The sequence below is a fragment of the Giraffa tippelskirchi genome, chromosome 3 (genome assembly GCF_054371585.1).
Source record: "Giraffa tippelskirchi isolate mGirTip1 chromosome 3, T2T-mGirTip1v1.2.pri, whole genome shotgun sequence".
Lineage (NCBI taxonomy): Eukaryota > Metazoa > Chordata > Mammalia > Artiodactyla > Giraffidae > Giraffa > Giraffa tippelskirchi.
In genome coordinates this window covers 183,850,686-183,866,995 of record NC_137277.1, presented here as the reverse complement: position 1 = coordinate 183,866,995, position 16,310 = coordinate 183,850,686, and the positions used below count along the sequence as shown (strand labels likewise).

The window sequence follows — 16,310 nt, the reverse complement described above, 5'->3', positions numbered from 1 at the left end:
GAGCAAGTCTGTTGCTCCATGTCCAGTTCTAACTGTTGCTTCTTGACCTACATACAGATTTCTCAAGAGGCAGGTCAGGTGGTCTGGTATTCCAATCTCTTTAAGAATTTTCCACAGTTTATTGTGATCCACACAGTCAAAAGCTTTGGCATAGTCAATAAAGCAGAAGTAGATATTTTTTCTGAAACTCTCTTGCTTTTTCAATGATCTAGTGGATGTCGGCCATTTGATCTCTGGTTCCTCTGCCTTTTCTAAAACCAGCTTGAACATCTGGAAGTTCACGGTTCACATACTGTTGAAGCCTGGCTTGGAGAATTTTGAGCATTACTTTGCTAGCTCAATTTTTTTGCTAAATTTTACTTTTTTACTAAATTTTTTTACTAAATTAAATTTTACTTTACTTAGCAAAATTTTACTTTGCTAGCTCAATTTTGCTAGCTCAAAATTTAAGCATTAGTTTACATTACCATATGTAAAATAGATAGCCAATGGGAATTTGCTATATGACTCAGGAACTCAAACAGAGGCTCTGTAACAACCTAAAGGGGTGGGATGGGGAGGGAGATGGGAGGGTCAAGAGAGATGGGACTTATGTATATGTATACCTATGTCTGATTCATGTTGATATTTGGCAGAAAACAACAAAATTCTGTAAAGCAGTTATCCTTCAATTAAAAAATAAATAAATTGAAAAAAAAAAAAAAAGGCCCAAGGTCCCCAGCAGTAAGTGTCACAGCCAGGGCGCAAACACAGGTCTCACTGACTCCAGATCCTCCACTTACCAGCTGCCGAATCACAGAGGATCCTGGCTGGCCTGACAGCCCCCTCAGGAGGGTGCAGACAGGGTGCCTCCAGGAGGCAAAGGAAGGAGCCGTTGGTGCCAGTGCTTAGCCAGAGTCTTTGAGCAGCTTCGTAACCATCCAGGAAGTATTGTTCCCATTTTACAGATGATGAAAGAGAGTTTTCAGAAAAGTAAAGCAGCTTGCCCAAAGTCATGCAGCTCTCAAACTACAGAGCTGGGGTTCAAACTCAGCTCTCTGCTCTGTCTCTTGCTATGATTTTAGCCTTTCTACCGGTCAGTTGCCAGACTATGCCGTCTCTTGTTTTGCTTAGGGTTTTAGAAAGCATTGGGGTTTGCCTTTTCACCTTTACATTTGCTTGTCTCGGTTATATCCTCAGAGAGAGACTGGCCTAAATTTTCCCTCTTCACCACAGTTACTTAGCGTGGTGAAAGTGAAAGTGTTAATCGGTCCATCATGTCCAACTCTTTGTGACCCCACAGACTATAGCCCGCCAGGCTCCTCTGTCCATGAAACTCTCCAGGCCAGAACACTGGAGTGGGTAGCCATTCCCTTCTCCAGGGGATCTCCTCAACCCAGGGATCGATCCCAGGTCTCCCACATTGCAGGCAGATTCTTTACCCTCTGAGCCACCAGGGAAGCCCCATTAACCCCAAACAGAAGTTAACCGATCGGAGAGTCTTAAAGGTGCAGATTTCAGCTGCAGTGTGAAGCTTCCTAGGATCTCCCTAGATGTCTAGGTTCTCTCCCAAATGTTGACAGTGGGTAACCGAACCAGGGTTCTGCACTCAGGACTAGCCCTGCTACCCCTCCCTGCACCAACACATTTAGCGCCACAGAGCAGCTGTGGTGGACCCAGCTCTGCCCAGGAGCCGGGGCCCGCAGCCCTGCAGGTCACCCCAGTGCTTCTCCCAAGGAGAGCAGTGCCCTGGGGCATCAGTCACATCATCAGAGCTTCCCCATCTGCTGCTCAGCGAGGGTCCTGCTGCCAGCCCACCAGCCTGGGCCTGACAGCAGAGGGCAAAATAAAAACAGATGAAGGAACAAATGTTGTCTGAGCACCTCCCCTGTGCGAGACACTGGCTGGTGGTTGACGGTGGTGGCTTCTGCCATCACCTGGCACTCCGAGTCCTGGGATAGAGGCAGATGTCCCATAGAAATTATACAGATAGGAGCAGGCACGTGGGGCCAGCACCACATAGAGAGATAACAGGGTCATAGAGTAATGGGGCCACCGTGGTTTCGACAGAGTTATTCTCACCAAGGAAGCGGCAGAGCTGGAGGTAGCAAGTTGCCAGAGGCCTCCTTATTAAGTCCCCTCTGCACAAAGAAACATGCTAAGCTCTGCAGACACGTCACATTGAACCCTCATAACCCTGTGATGTGGCTCGTGCTCTTACCCTAGTTTTATACATGAGGAAATTGAGGCACAGAGAGAATGGAGACCCTGCCCAATGTCACACAGCTTGGGGCTGGTGGAGATGCAGTTTGACCCAGAGTCTACACCTGGAGCCATGTCCCTGGCGTTGGGTTAAACCTCAGGGTGTAGATCACAGAGTCTCGGAGGCCCTGCTGGACTTTTGTCTGAGGGCATTTGGAAAGCATGGGAGGGCATTAAACAGGCCCAAGATGCAGGCACCTGTGCTATTTACAGAGTACAGAGACCCCCCCCATCCCACCCCAGAGAATAGAGGGAAGGGGACCAGTGGAGGCAGAGACCTGGCCAGGCCCCCGAGGCTCTACCCTGGAGCAGGACCCATTGAGTGCAGCCCTGCACTGTGTGGGCGGCTGCCACCATCACCTCTGTCTCCAGGGCTCCTGGAGTCCCAGGGACTAACGGCAGGAAGTCGGGGGTGTGATGGCCTGACACCTACACCCCCCGATATCCTGGGAATCTTTCCCCAACAGCATCACCTCTTAGGGGAGCAGAGAGGGACTCTGAAAGCCCCTTGTCACCAAGAGGAGCAGCTGTCAGGTCATGGAAGGAATCAGATGTGGGCATGTGGGGGTCCTTGTCCTGATCCTGGTGTGGTGGGAGACCTGGGACAAGCCACTCGACCACTGTGCCTGGCTTATTGTGGGCATTAAGTGAGGAAGCCTCTGATAAGGGCTTGTAGGGGGCAGCTCTTATTGTCTGTGGTCCCTTTTGAGAATCTGATCAAATATAGCTGATCCTCTTCCCTTAAAAATGCTCTAAAGTGTCACATACAATATTAGGGAAATTCTGGACCCCCCTCAAGCCCATCCACAGGCCAACCAGGCTTCAGGTTAAGATTCCTTAACAGAGGATATGGGCTTCCCTTGTGGCTCAGCTGGTAAAGAAACCGCTTGCAATGCGGGAGACAGAGGATACAATGGAGAATGATCATAATTTAAAAAAATTTTTTTCTAAAAATGTTTGAACGTAAAGGATTTTTAAAAATCTGTATAAGAGACTCACCCTGGGGAAGCTGCCTTGTGCCCAAGCCCTCCCCCGCAACAAGCAGCAGGCCTCAGCTGGGTGAGTGGCAGAAGCTCTCGCCAGCCCCGCCCAGGACCACCCCCAGCCAAGGTCTGCAGGCCCCCTTTGTCTGGGATGGAGGGCTGGCTTGCGCTTGCTGCATCTCCAAAATGTTCACGTTCCGTCCTCTCCCTTCCCTTCTCTGTGCCCTCCCTCGCCCTTCCTCCCTGCCCGATTCCCACCCTGATCCCAGGCAATAGAGACCCACTTGGTGAATGTCTCTCCTGGGGGGCTGACCTACATCGCTGAGTGGCGAGGGGGGATCCTGGACCACAAGATGGGGCACCTGGCCTGTTTCTCCGGGGGCATGATCGCCCTCGGCGCTGAGGATGCCAAGGAAGAAAAGAGGGCCCACTACCGAGAGCTCGCAGCCCAGATCACCAAGACATGCCACGAGTCGTACGCCCGCTCAGGTAACCCTGCAAGGGGAAGGGGCAGCAGGAAAGACTGAGGCTAGACAGCAGGAAGAACGGGAAAGACCAAGAGAGCGGCAGTGAGTGAAAGGAACACGTGGACTTAGGGACGCCTCGCCTTAGGGGTTACGCAGAATTTGGATGAGGGGGTGTGCTATCCATGCACCAAGACCGTGCCCTAAGTTACAGGGAACACGGTGTTGTGTTTAGTACTTTGCCTGTGCCAGATATTGTTCAGCACTTGACACCCATCATCTCTGACCCTCACAGCACAGATGAGGAAACGGAGGCTCAGAGGTGACCCGGCCAAGTTCCTACGTGAGGGGCACAGAGATGGAAATGTTCACTTCCTGAGCCTAGCAAATTCCTTCTCCTGAGCCCCCACCCTGCAATGTACCCTGTCTTTCCTCCCTAGGAACCCTCCTATTTAGAGGGTCTCACCACCTCCTGACAGAAATGGTAGGGACCTAACAGAAGCAGAAGATATTAAGAAGAGGTGGCAAGAATACACAGAAGAATTGTACAAAAAAGTTCTTCACCACCCAGATAATCATGATGGTGTGATCACTCACCTAGAGCCAGACATCCTGGAATGTGAAGTCAAGTGGGCCTTAGGAAGCATTACTATGAACAAAGCTAGTGGAGGTGATGGAGTTCCAGTTGAGCTATTTCAAATCCTAAAAAATGACACTATGAAAGTGCTGCACTCAATATGCCAACAAATATGGAAAACTCAGCAGTGGCCACAGGACTGGAAAAGGTCAGTTTTCATTCCAATCCCAAAGAAAGGCAATGCTAAAGAATGCTCAAACTACTGCACAATTGCACTCGTCTCACATGCTAGTAAAGTAATGCTTAAAATTCTCCAAGCCAGGCTTCAGCAATACGTGAACCGTGAACTTCCAGATGTTCAAGCTGGTTTTAGAAAAGGCAGAGGAACTAGAGATCAAATTGCCAACATCCAATGGATCATCGGAAAAGCAAGAGAGTAGCAGAAAAACATCTATTTCTGCTTCATTGACTATGCCAAAGCCTTTGACTGTGTGAATCACAATAAACTGTGGAAAATTCTGAAAGGGATGAGAATATCAGACCACCTGACCTGTCTCTTGAGAAACCTGTATGCAGGTCAGGAAGCAACAGTTAGAACTGGACATGGAACAACAGACTGGTTCCAAATAGGAAAAGGAGTACATCAAGGCTGTATATCGTCACCCTGCTTATTTAACTTCTATGCAGAGTACATCATGAGAAACACTGGGCTGGAGGAAGCACAAGGTGGAATCAAGATTGCCAGGAGAAATATCAATAACCTCAGATATGCAGATGACACCACCCTTATGGCAGAAAGTGAAGAAGAACTAAAGAGCCTCTTGGTGAAAGTGAAAGAGGAGAGTGAAAAAGTTGGCTTAAAGCTCAACATTTAGAAAACTAAGATCATGGCATCCGGTCCCATCACTTCATGGCAGATAGATGGGGAAACAGTGGAAACAGTGTCAGACTTTATTTTTCTGGGCTCCAAAATCACTGCAGATGGTGACTGCAGCCATGAAATTAAAAGACGCTTACTCCTTGGAAGGAAAGTTATGACCATCCTAGATAGCATATTAAAAAGCAGAGACATTAGTTGCCAACAAATGTCCATCCAGTCGAGGCTATGGCTTTTCCAGTGGTCATGTATGAATGTGAGAGTTGGACTATAAAGAAAGCTAAGTGCCAAAGAATTGATGCTATTGAACTGTGGTGTTGGAGAAGACTCTTGAGAGTCCCTTGGACTGCAAGGAGATCCAACCAGTCCATCCTAAAGGAAATCAGTCCTAGGTATTCATTGGAAGGACTGATGTTGAAGCTGAAACTCCAATCCTTTGGCCACCTGATGGGAAGAACTGACTCATTGGAAAAGACCCTGATGCTGGGAAAGATTGAGGGCAGAAGGAGAAGGGGACAACAGAGGATGAGATGGCTGGATGGCATCACCGACTCGATGGACATGGGTTGGGGTGGACTCAGGGAGTTGGTGATGGACAGGGATGCCTGGCATGCTGCGGTTCATGGGGTCACAAAGAGTCAGACATGCCTGAGCGACTGAACTGAACTGAACCACCTCCTGGCACCACCCCCATAATCACCTTCTGATCTAAGACCCCCCAGGAAGCTCAAGAGCTTCTGCACCATCCCTGCCAGCCCTGACAGCAGAACTGCCAAACATTATTAGACTCAGAAGCTGCCATTAGTGACCATGAACCCACCTCCTCATTTTACCAGTGCGGAAACAGTGGCTAAGCCAAAGCCACAGTGCGCCTGAGTAGCTCAGTGGGGCTGGAACCCAGGTCTTCTGATGCCCAGCCCCACCTTGTATGCTGCCTCTCTAAGCAGCGCCCCTCAGAAAACGCCCCAGGCCACCCCACCCCGGGACCCCAAAAGGGGCCCACTGCTCTGAGTTGTAATCCCTGCCTTGGTTGAAGGAGAGGACCCACGCAAGATTTGCAGTAAAAAAAAAAAAAAAAAATCCTGGCTTGAGTACCACTCTGCCACTCACCCAGCTGGTAGCCTCTGTTTTCTCATCTGTTCAATGGGAACATAAGACAGCTCTCCTAGGCCCCATGGGAAGTATTCAGCCTGCACCTTCAGCCAGCATCGTGGGAGGCGTTTGTTAACGGTCCACCGAAGACAAGTATGTGAGTGCAACAGTGGAATCCAGAGCTCCTGGAGCTGTATTCAGGAGGCCAGCGATTCGCAGTGGGTCCTTAAAACTGGTCTTCAGTTCCCTTCAAAGAGCTGTCTCTGCCAGCACCATAAACAAACAGGAAATCTCAGGAATGATAAAAAGCTTGCTATTTGTCAGAGACAATCAGCCCAGACCATAAAAGACAGTCCGCTTACTAGAGCATGTTGTTGCAGCCGGCCCGGCTGGGCGGCGGATGACTGCCGCGGTTGCTCTCACCCTCGCCCCGTTGGCAACTTGGTGAAACGGCTGTGTTTTGACAGCCATGAGCGGCTCCGCCACTTGAGACGGTTGGAGAGGCCAGGGTCTGCCTAATTCCTCTTCCATGAAGCCCTCCATGAATGAGTAGGATGTCCTGCAAAGCTCCAATCTGTCCCTGAGAAAAGGCAGCCCAGAGCGTCTAGGGGTCCTGAGCCCTCAGGGGAGGTAGGGAGGGCCACGTTAGGAACAGAGCTGGGCCCTCCGCTGACCGGACAGGATGGGCAGGCATTAAAGGGAGGATGATCTGACCCACATCCCCTAAATTTTGGACCTAGACAGTCGGACCCAGGAGAGAAAGAGAGAGAGAGGACAGCCTGGGGAAAGGGCATCAGACAGATCCAGGGTCACACCCCAGCTCAGCCACAGCTTGCTGTGTTACCTTGGACAAATCACATAGCCTCTCTGATCTTCAGCTTCCACATGCATGAGAGGCAGATCTCACGCATATTTGCTTTAACCAAAACAACATTTTTTTAAGGATTGAAATAAATGTATGTAAAGCACCCATCCCAGCCCTTGAGCTCATCCATAGTGGCTGCAGTGGTGGTTATAAGAAAATGGGAATGGCAGCAAATTTACCAAAAACAAACAAGGACAGCAAAACCCGGACCTCGGCAGGCCTTCTTTATATGTGTGCCTTCTGGGCAAATCTTCCCTCCTCTCCATCTCAGCAGTCTCCCAAACCATCAGCTCTGGAAGGGCAGTTCTGGGAAGTGTCAGAAGCGGTTCCCAGAGAAGGTAGAGTGGGGTGGGGAGTGGGGGCGGGCAATGGAGAAGCATCATTGCATTAGCAAGTTAAAGAAGGGTTGGCAGACAAGAGACTTTTACTTGGTTTTAACCAAATGTGCTTAAACCTGCAACCCTTTCTTGGCTGAGCTCCGGTTAACATCTTAGCAGGACTAAGGTCTCAAAATACACGGTGAGGGGCACACTACCCAAACCTTTGTCTCACTGAACTGCTGGGATGTTTGTTTGGATTCTCAGGGTCTGAAACTGCCAATGTTTCGAGGCCTAAGGGTCTTGCTTTGCCCAGCTTAAGCCAAGAAGGGAGCTATACCTCTGCCAGGCAGCTTGTAGGGCAAATCATACAGGCCAGCCCATGCCAGTCCATCACCAACCAGTCCCGGCCAGGGCTTCCAGAGACTTCCATCTGTCCTGGGGCAGCAGGGTCCTGAAAAGCAAGGAGATGGGAGGTCTGACCCAGACTCCCTGGTTGGTCATTTACCCACAGATACCAAACTGGGGCCCGAGGCCTTCTGGTTTAACTCGGGCAGAGAGGCCGTGGCCACACAGACGAGCGAGAGCTACTACATCCTGCGGCCGGAGGTGGTGGAGAGCTACATGTACCTGTGGCGGCAGACCCACGACCCCATCTACAGGGAGTGGGGCTGGGAGGTGGTGATGGTGAGTGGCGGGGACCGGTGGACTGGTGGCAGGGGCCGCTGACCATTCACAGCCAGGGTCTGAAACCAAGAGGAAGGGCCAACCAGGCTGGCATCTGGCTAAGGCTGAGAGCGCAAAGGGTCAAGGTTGAGTTGCAGGGTCAAGAGTCGCTGGCCGGGCAGAAGTAGGCCCGGAGCTTGTGAAGAGGGTTGAGTGCCCAGTAGTATCAGCAGACTTGGAGGGGTGAATGCAGGGCGGCAGCCAGAGGTGGCCCAGCATACGCAGGGTTACCGCTTTCTGACCCTGAAGCCTGGATTTGTGACTGACCATCTCTCCTCTCAAACAGGAGCAGGCTGCCAGCTCACCTGCCTCCTCTCCCCAAAGCCAGCCCAGCCCTGGGCTTCCCTTTCTCTGGGTTCTGCTCCCCCAATCCTTCCCCTCTTTGGGGCAGGTGTCAGAGGCAGGGTGGGGACTCCAGAAGATTCCTGGATGGATGCGGAGCTCCCTCTGTTTTTCTGCCCTGGCCCACTGCCCTGGGGGGCCCAGATGTGGTGGGAAGAGCCACACCCCCAGAACACATGCTCTGCCGGGGAGCAGGGCCTGCTCAGACTCACGGACATGCTGCGCTGGCCAGAGTCCCCCTCCTTTTCTGAGGACCCTGGTTCTTGACCATTGAAGGCCACATGTTTTGTCCCCCTGGGCCCCACCCATAGATGCTCAGTGGGTGAAAATTGCATTTCTATGCAGAAGGCGGACACAGCCTCTGGCCCAAGGACCACATCTCTGCAGGGAACCCCTGGGGCAAGCCCAGTCCAGTCCCCACATCCCAGGCCAGGAACATCACCGGCCCCTTCCCTGCCTTCTGTCCACCGCCACCGTGAGGGAGTCTGTCAGGCCAGTCTAGTTCCCCAAGAGGCAGAAAAGCTACCTGTGAGTTCCCACCAGGTGAAGAGCTCAGGCAGGGCCCAGGGAGCCGGCTCACGCAAGGTGGCTGAATCCTGAAAGAGGAATTTGGCCTCCTGCTCCCACAAACGCTGGAGTCACCAGCCGAAGGGAGGGGGGCCGCGCATGCCTGTTAAAGAACTGGGCAGGTGTGAGTCTTGGGGAGACCTCTCCTCTCCCCGCATCAAGTCTGCCTTCCATTCTTTCAGGCCTTGGAGAAATACTGTCGGACGGAAGCTGGGTTCTCCGGGATCCAGGACGTATACAGTAAGGTTCCCAACCACGACAACAAGCAGCAGACGTTCTTTCTGGCGGAGACACTAAAGTGAGTTGGGGGCTTGGCCAGTGTTCTTTCCAGAAGGCAGCTCCGTCTTTACTTAGGGAGGCAGGGAAGCAGGCGGGAGGGGCAGGGTCCACCATCAACATCAGTCAGGTTCTGCCTCCCAGGAGGGCACCCGAGAGAGATGGGGGCTTGGGAATCAGGGGGTTATCCCACTCGGGGGAGGGGCCCTGGGCCAGGCCAGTTTCTCCACGCAGAGTGAGGTGGGCCAGACTCCACCCACCTGAGCATGAGCTGTGTGAGAAGTGAACTGCTTCAACCTGTCTCCTCAGGTTACTTAAGTTCTCTGTAAAACGGGCAGAGTAATCACCAGGATGGTGTCGGTACCGGTCACCACAGCAGTTCAGCCGCTGTGCCATCCTTCCCTTTCCGGGGTGGAATTGGCTTCCATTTCCTCATGGTTTCCTAAAGCAGATCCCTTGTGCTTTAGCCCTTCAGGATGGATGGGAATGGTCTGCTCTTTCCATTAGGGGAAGCTGGTTGTGGGGGAGGTAGAGTCGGGGCTGAGGGCAGAGGCAGGATGAAGCAGCTCCGTCTGGCCTAAAGCTCGATGTGCCCCCCAGCGTCCACAGCTCCTTCCCAGGGATGGGCCCTCTGGACAGATTCCAGATTCCAGGGGTCTGCGACTTCCCTACCCCCTGGGGCACAGACCTGTCCTGGAGGTCCCCCCGAGCTCTGACCTCTGTTCCCAGTAGATCCCCCTTCCCTGGGGCACTGACAGGCTGTCTTGCTCCTTCCCTGCTGGGCACAGGTATCTCTATCTTCTGTTCTCTGAAGATGACATGCTCTCCCTGGAAGACTGGGTGTTCAACACAGAGGCCCACCCGCTCCCCGTGAACCACTCAGACAGCTCTGGCCAGGGTGGGGGCTGACGCCCGCCCGGATCCCTGACGCCTCTTCTGGATTTGGGGGTTTTTCTCAAACGGATTAGGAACGTGGGCCCCTGCCCGGCAGACCCAGCTGATGTGTTGGACAAGCAACTTCTTTTCCTCTGTGAGGAGACAGGACTTGGAGATGCAGAGATGTCACACCAGGCCCAGACATTCCTTTCCACGGAGAATTTCTGTGAAACCTGCTCTCCTCGCCGTTCCAGGGCCAAAGCACCGGAGGTTTGCATTGCAGCCTCGTGGATTTGATTCACTTCCTTTCGTTTTAGCAGTTTATTGGGTTTTGCTTGATTTTACCTTTTCTCTACAGTTGTGTTTTATCACAGATTATAGTTTTCAAAATCATGTGCTTTCAAAAATGCTGTCATCCTGATAAGCTAAACCTTAAAGTGTTTGCACTCACAGACACACATACAAAATCTTGACCCCATTTTCTATGTTTTGAATTCCTTTTGCCCAGCATTTACTATATGTTCAATTACATGTCATTTACCTTATAATTTGAGGAAGAGTTCCCCTTTGATTTGGGCCAGTTATGAATCACTAGTGCTGTTTTCATTACTGTAATGGAAAAATCTGTAAAGTTACAATAAAAGAGTTTATTGAATAAGAAATACAATTGGTTCATTGCACATCAGTGACTCCTGGGGAAACCACTGCAATGTTATCATCAGAAAGAATAATCAACCAGCAGTTGATTTAAGGTATAATTTAGTAAAGATGCCAACTTTTATTACCTTCCCTTACATCGGTCCCAAGATATTGAGCAAGGGTGAGGCCAACCTTTTCAATGAAGTTGGATATTTATACTTACATCAAGGCTTGGAAGAGACCCAGAGAGGGGCAGCAACGTGCCTGAGGTCACACAGCCAATGAAGGCAGAGGTGAGACCAGCCCCTACGGTTTGCTCACCACCCCTGTCCAGTATTCATCTATTCCATCGTTCTGCAGCTACTTGGTGAGTGTCTGCAGGGGGCCAGACACGAGGACACAACTGTGAGTGGAACAGTCAGAAGCCTCTCCCTCAGAGAGCATATAGTCAAGCAGGGAGACACAGACCATGGAGCAGAATGACTGCAAAATTTCCATGAAATGCTCCAACGGAGACAAGCAGGCCGAGGCACTAATGCCCGGACCTACCTTAGAGTAGGGGTCAAGGAGAGCCTCTCTGAGCAGATGACCTTCAAGCTGAGACCTGGAAGGGAAGTTCGGTTCAGTCACTCGGTCGTGTCTGACTCCTTGCAACCCCATGAACCGCGGCACGCCAGGCCTCCCTGTCCATCACTAACTCCTTAAGTCCACCCAAACCCATATCCATTGAGTTGGTGATGCCATCCAACCATCTCATCCTCTGTCATCCCCTTCTCCTCCTGCCCTCAATCTTTCCCAGCATCAGGATCTTTTCCAATGAGTCAGCTCTTTGAATCAGGTGGCCAAAGTATTGGAGTTTCAGCTTCAACATTAGTGCTTCCAATGAACACCCAGGACTGATCTCCTTTAGGATGGACTGGATGGATCTCCTTGCAGTCCAAGGGACTCTCAAGAGTCTTCTCCAACACCACAGTTCAAAAACATTAATTCTTCGGTGCTCAGCTTTCTTTATAGTCCAACTCTCACATCCATACATGAACACTGGAAAAACCATAGCCTTGACTAGACGGACCTTTGCTGGCAAAGTAATGTCTCTGCTTTTTAATATGCTGTCTAGGTTGGTCATAACTTTCCTTCCAAGGAGTAAGCGTCTTTTAATTTCATGGCTGCAATCACCATATGCAGTGATTTTGGAGCCCAGAAAAATAAAGTCAGCCACTGTTTCCCCATCTATCTGCCATGAAGTGATGGGACCAGATGCCATGATCTTAGTTTTCTGAATGTTGAGCTTTAAGCCAACTTTTTCACTCTCCACTTTCACTTTCATCAAGAGGCTCTTTAGTTCTTCTTCACTTTCTGCCATAAGGGTGGTGTCATCTGCATATCTGAGGTTTTGATATTTCTCTCGGCAATCTTGATTCCAGCTTGTGCTTCCTCCAGCCCAGCGTTTCTCATGATGTACTCTGCATAGAAGTTAAATAAGCAGGGTGACAATATATAGCCTTGACGTACTCCTTTTCCTATTTGGAACCAGTCTGTTGTTCCATGTCCAGTTCTAACTGTTGCTTCCTGACCTGCATACAGGTTTCTCAAGAGGCAGGTCAGGTGGTCTCGTATGCCCATCTCTTGAAGAATTTTCCACAGTTTATTGTGATCCACACAGTCAAAGGCTTTGGCATAGTCAATGAAGCAGAAATAGATGTTTTTCTGGTACTCTCTTGCTTTTTCAATGATCCATCGGATGTTGGCAATTTGATCTCTGGTTCCTCTGCCTTTTCTAAAAGCAGCTTGAACATCTGGAAGTTCACGGTTCACGTATTGCTGAAGCCTGGCTTGGAGAATTTTAAGCATTACTTTACTAGCATGTGAGATGAGTACAACTGTGTGGTAGTTTGAGCATATTTGTCATTGCCTTTCTTTGGGATTGGAATGAAAACTGACCTTTTCCAGTCCTGTGGCCACTGCTGAGTTTTCCATATTTGCTGGCATATTGTGTGCAGCACTTTCACAGCATCATCTTTTAGGATTTGAAATAAGTATCCCACAGATCTGCTCTCCCCCTGACCACCACCCCTGTGAGGCGGCCATGCTGCAGGGCAAAGAGTTCAGGCCCCAGCACCTTGGGGAGAGTGTCTCCTCCCTCACCTGCACCCCTCGGCAGCGTGTCCACCCGGCTGATTTCACAGGACAGTTCTGAGTCGGTCTCCAGGCTCAGCCACTTCATTCTGGCTGTTAGTGAACTTGAGAGGCACCCTGGGGTGCTGAGGCCCTGGGCCAGGTGACTTGGCTTTAAACCCCCACTGAGGGGACCTGGGCAGGTCTCCTGTCTCTCTGAAGCTCTCTTTTCCACCACGTGGAGGGTGGACCCTCCACCTCAATAAACTTCTCATTAGCAGAATGTGGCTGGTGCCCTGGGGCTGTGGGAGATGCTGCTTCCTGTTGTGGAGACTCAGACGTTTCCAGCATCATCTTAACAGTAGTCAGAGCTACAAGGAAGCTGTGGCTGTAGCAGGAGTCCTGGCATTTGGTAAATAAGTTGCTGCCTGAACCCAGCAAATCACTCTTGACAGGCACCAAGAAAGTGTCACCTGCTTGGGCCCATTTTTTTTAAAGCAAAACTGAAGCGTCATTATACAGATGTTATAGAATGGTTAGGAATATCTTTATGGTAAGCTGAAAGAAAAATCATTCCCCTTCCTACCCTCCAGAATAAATGTCGTCGTTCAGTCACTATGTCCGACTCTTTGAGACCCCGTGGACTGCAGCAGGCCAGGCTTCCCTGTCCTCCACTGTCTCCTGGAGTTTGCTCAGAGTCACGTCCATTGAGTCAGTGATGCTGTTAACCATCTCATCCTCTGCTGTCCCCTTCTTTTTGCTGTCAGTCTTTCCCAGCATCAGGGAAATACTGAATATATCAGCACCAGAATAAATACTGTTATATTTTTTCCAGACCTTTTTCTATGATGGTACAGAGTGTATTTTGTAAGCATTGTATCATACTATGGCATCCTGTTTTATTATAATCTGCTCTGCACTAAACTATATGTTATAAACATCTTTTCTGTCCGTGTATCTCATTGCTGTACCTGGCTGTGTAGTACTCCATCGTGGGCTGTATCATGCTTTTAAGCCCTGATTGCTGGGCATTTGGGTTCGTGTCTGTTCAGATTCTTAGCTACAAATAATAGAAACCAACTCTTTCTAACTTAAGCACAAAAATTAATAATAACAATACAGTATTAGATTGCCTCGGAGTGGCTCAGGAGAGAATAGCCAGACCTCAAGAAGGACAGGAAAGAGGGTATTGCCAGGGGTCCAGGTTGCAAGAATCAGGGGGCAGCGTCCCCAGGCACCACCACCAGGACGGGTGAATCCAAATGTTAGCTCTAGATTCTACTGTGTCTCCCTTCAAGGACTTGAGCTTCCAAACAGCCTGCCCTGGGTCACGTGCCCCTAGCCAAGGGGAGGGTGAGGCATCTTGACCGACAGACCCACCAAAATCCCATGCAATAGGCAACGGGCTGTTCCCTGGAGAAAAAATGAGGTTTGCTACCAAAACGACACATCTGTCTGCTGACAAGGCAAAAACAGCAGGACTGTTCTTAGGTATGGCTTTGATTCCTCTCAGCATTATAAAGAGAGTTATGAAGGCACACTGGCCCCTTCCCCTTTTCCCCAGTTCAACCCCTTGGAGTCAATTCCTGGGACATCTCTCAGGGCAGAGCCATTTAGCAGTTTCCCAAGGCCCCAGGCTTCCCCGCTGGGCCCATGTTGCTGTCCCCCTCTCCTTCCCACAGCATTCTTGTCTTCTGCATTATCGCTGGGGGCAAGTTGTAAAAATGAATATTTTAAAATTCATCCTCCAGGAGGGCCCTTGCAGGTGGAGAAATATCATCCTTTTGGCAATTTAACTCCATTCTGGGGATAAAAATAAGTAAGACCCAAGGTAGGCTGAGAGGAGAGGGGAATAAAAGGGTGAGTCATCTGCAATGAAGGAGGAATCGAGCTCTGGAACCATTCCTGAAGCAGACCTCTCCGTCCCCAGCTCGGGGGGGTGGCAGGGAGGCAGGCAGTGTGCTGCCAGACTCATTTTAAGCCTCGTCTTTGCCCTTTTGGCAGATGGAACCACCTCTTCCACCTGTTTTCTTCATGGATCGGTTTGTTGCTGGTTCCTTCCCAGAAAGCTTCATTAGCACCTGGCTCCAGGCACTGGGGCCTGCGGGGCATCACGTCCCTGGGAAGGGGGGACACAGTCCTTTGCCAGGTGCTTCCCTTTAAAGGACTGTGTTTGTTCAGGCTGACTTTATACACTGCATTGTATCTTTGGCAATTTACAAAATTCAAAGCCAGACGCACTGGAAAGAAAGACAAAAATAGAAAATCTGATATAAAGGCAGCATTCCTGAGACCCAGGATGTGAGTCTTAGCTCTCTTCTCTTCGGAGAGGTGACCTCATCTTGGTTTAAGAAGGTGCTAGAGATGGGGAACGAGCCAGCTCCCCCCAGCTCCTCCCGAGGGGCTTAACCTAGGAAATATGCTGATTGATCATGTGGCGCAGAGATGCTCAGGCCTCTGTGACTCATGTTTAATCACACACTACTGGGGGAACAGGGTGCTGATGCTATTTTTTTGTGTGTCTAAAAATATCTGATTGGTTTCCTGTATTTGGGACAATATTTTGATCCAACTCAGCCTGTCTCTTAAATCACAGCCTCTCAAATTTAAATGTGCACCTGAATCACCTGGGGGTCTTCTTGTTAAAACTCAGGTTCTTATTCAGAGAGTCTGGCATGGAGCATTTCTAACGAGCTCCCAGGAGATGCTGATGCTGCCAGTCCGGGGGCCACACTTTGAGCAGCGTGGCCTCAGTTAACAGCCACTCCTTCAGTTTTTGGCTTTTTTCTGCCTCCCTTGTGTTGTCGCCTCTCCAGAGTAAAGTAGAGGGACTTGGGTGTTGGGATGGCAACTATAGGTACCTTGACTACAGAGGAACCTACTTAGAAGAGGGGTCTATCACCTGCACTGTGGCTCCCCTCCCCCAGGACAGTCAGGATTAAGACAGGAGCAGGCTCGATGGGGGCTTAGAACAATGCTATACAGTAGAACTTTCTGTGATGATGGAAATGTTCTAGATCCCTGCTGTTCAAAAGGGCGGCCACATATGAATATTGAGCTCTTAAAATATGGCAAGTGTGCCTGAAGAACTAAATTTTTCATTTCATTTTAATTAAATTTAAATAGCTATGTGTGGTTCCTGGCCACTGTTTGGACAGTGCAGTCCTAAAACTTAGAAAGTCAGTCCTCTGCTCGCTGTCTCCCTGCCCCACCGGACCCTCCACCACCTGCATCATTATAGAACGAATCTTACACAAAACATATTGTTTGGGGACCTGAGGGTTCCCTTGAACATATGTATTTATTTTTGTATGCATTCCAGCCTCTGTTTTCTGCAAAAGCCTCTGGTTTTT

The 16,310-nt window shown here is 50.1% G+C and overlaps 1 protein-coding gene across 11 annotated transcripts in view; it reads left to right on the top strand.

Annotated features, from left to right (window-relative positions):
• MAN1C1 (mannosidase alpha class 1C member 1) overlaps positions 1-13,897 on the top strand; it is a 155,278-nt gene extending 141,381 nt beyond the window's left edge. For all 11 annotated transcript variants that reach the window (XM_081586642.1, XM_081586646.1, XM_081586641.1 and 8 more), the window contains 4 exons: positions 3,494-3,713; positions 7,931-8,103; positions 9,234-9,349; positions 10,116-13,897. In XM_081586642.1, coding sequence (XP_081442768.1) covers positions 3,494-3,713; positions 7,931-8,103; positions 9,234-9,349; positions 10,116-10,236 — 630 coding nt within the window. In that variant the 3' untranslated portion in view covers positions 10,237-13,897. The remainder of the gene's footprint in view (positions 1-3,493; positions 3,714-7,930; positions 8,104-9,233; positions 9,350-10,115) is intronic.
• The last annotated feature ends 2,413 nt before the right edge of the window (positions 13,898-16,310 follow it).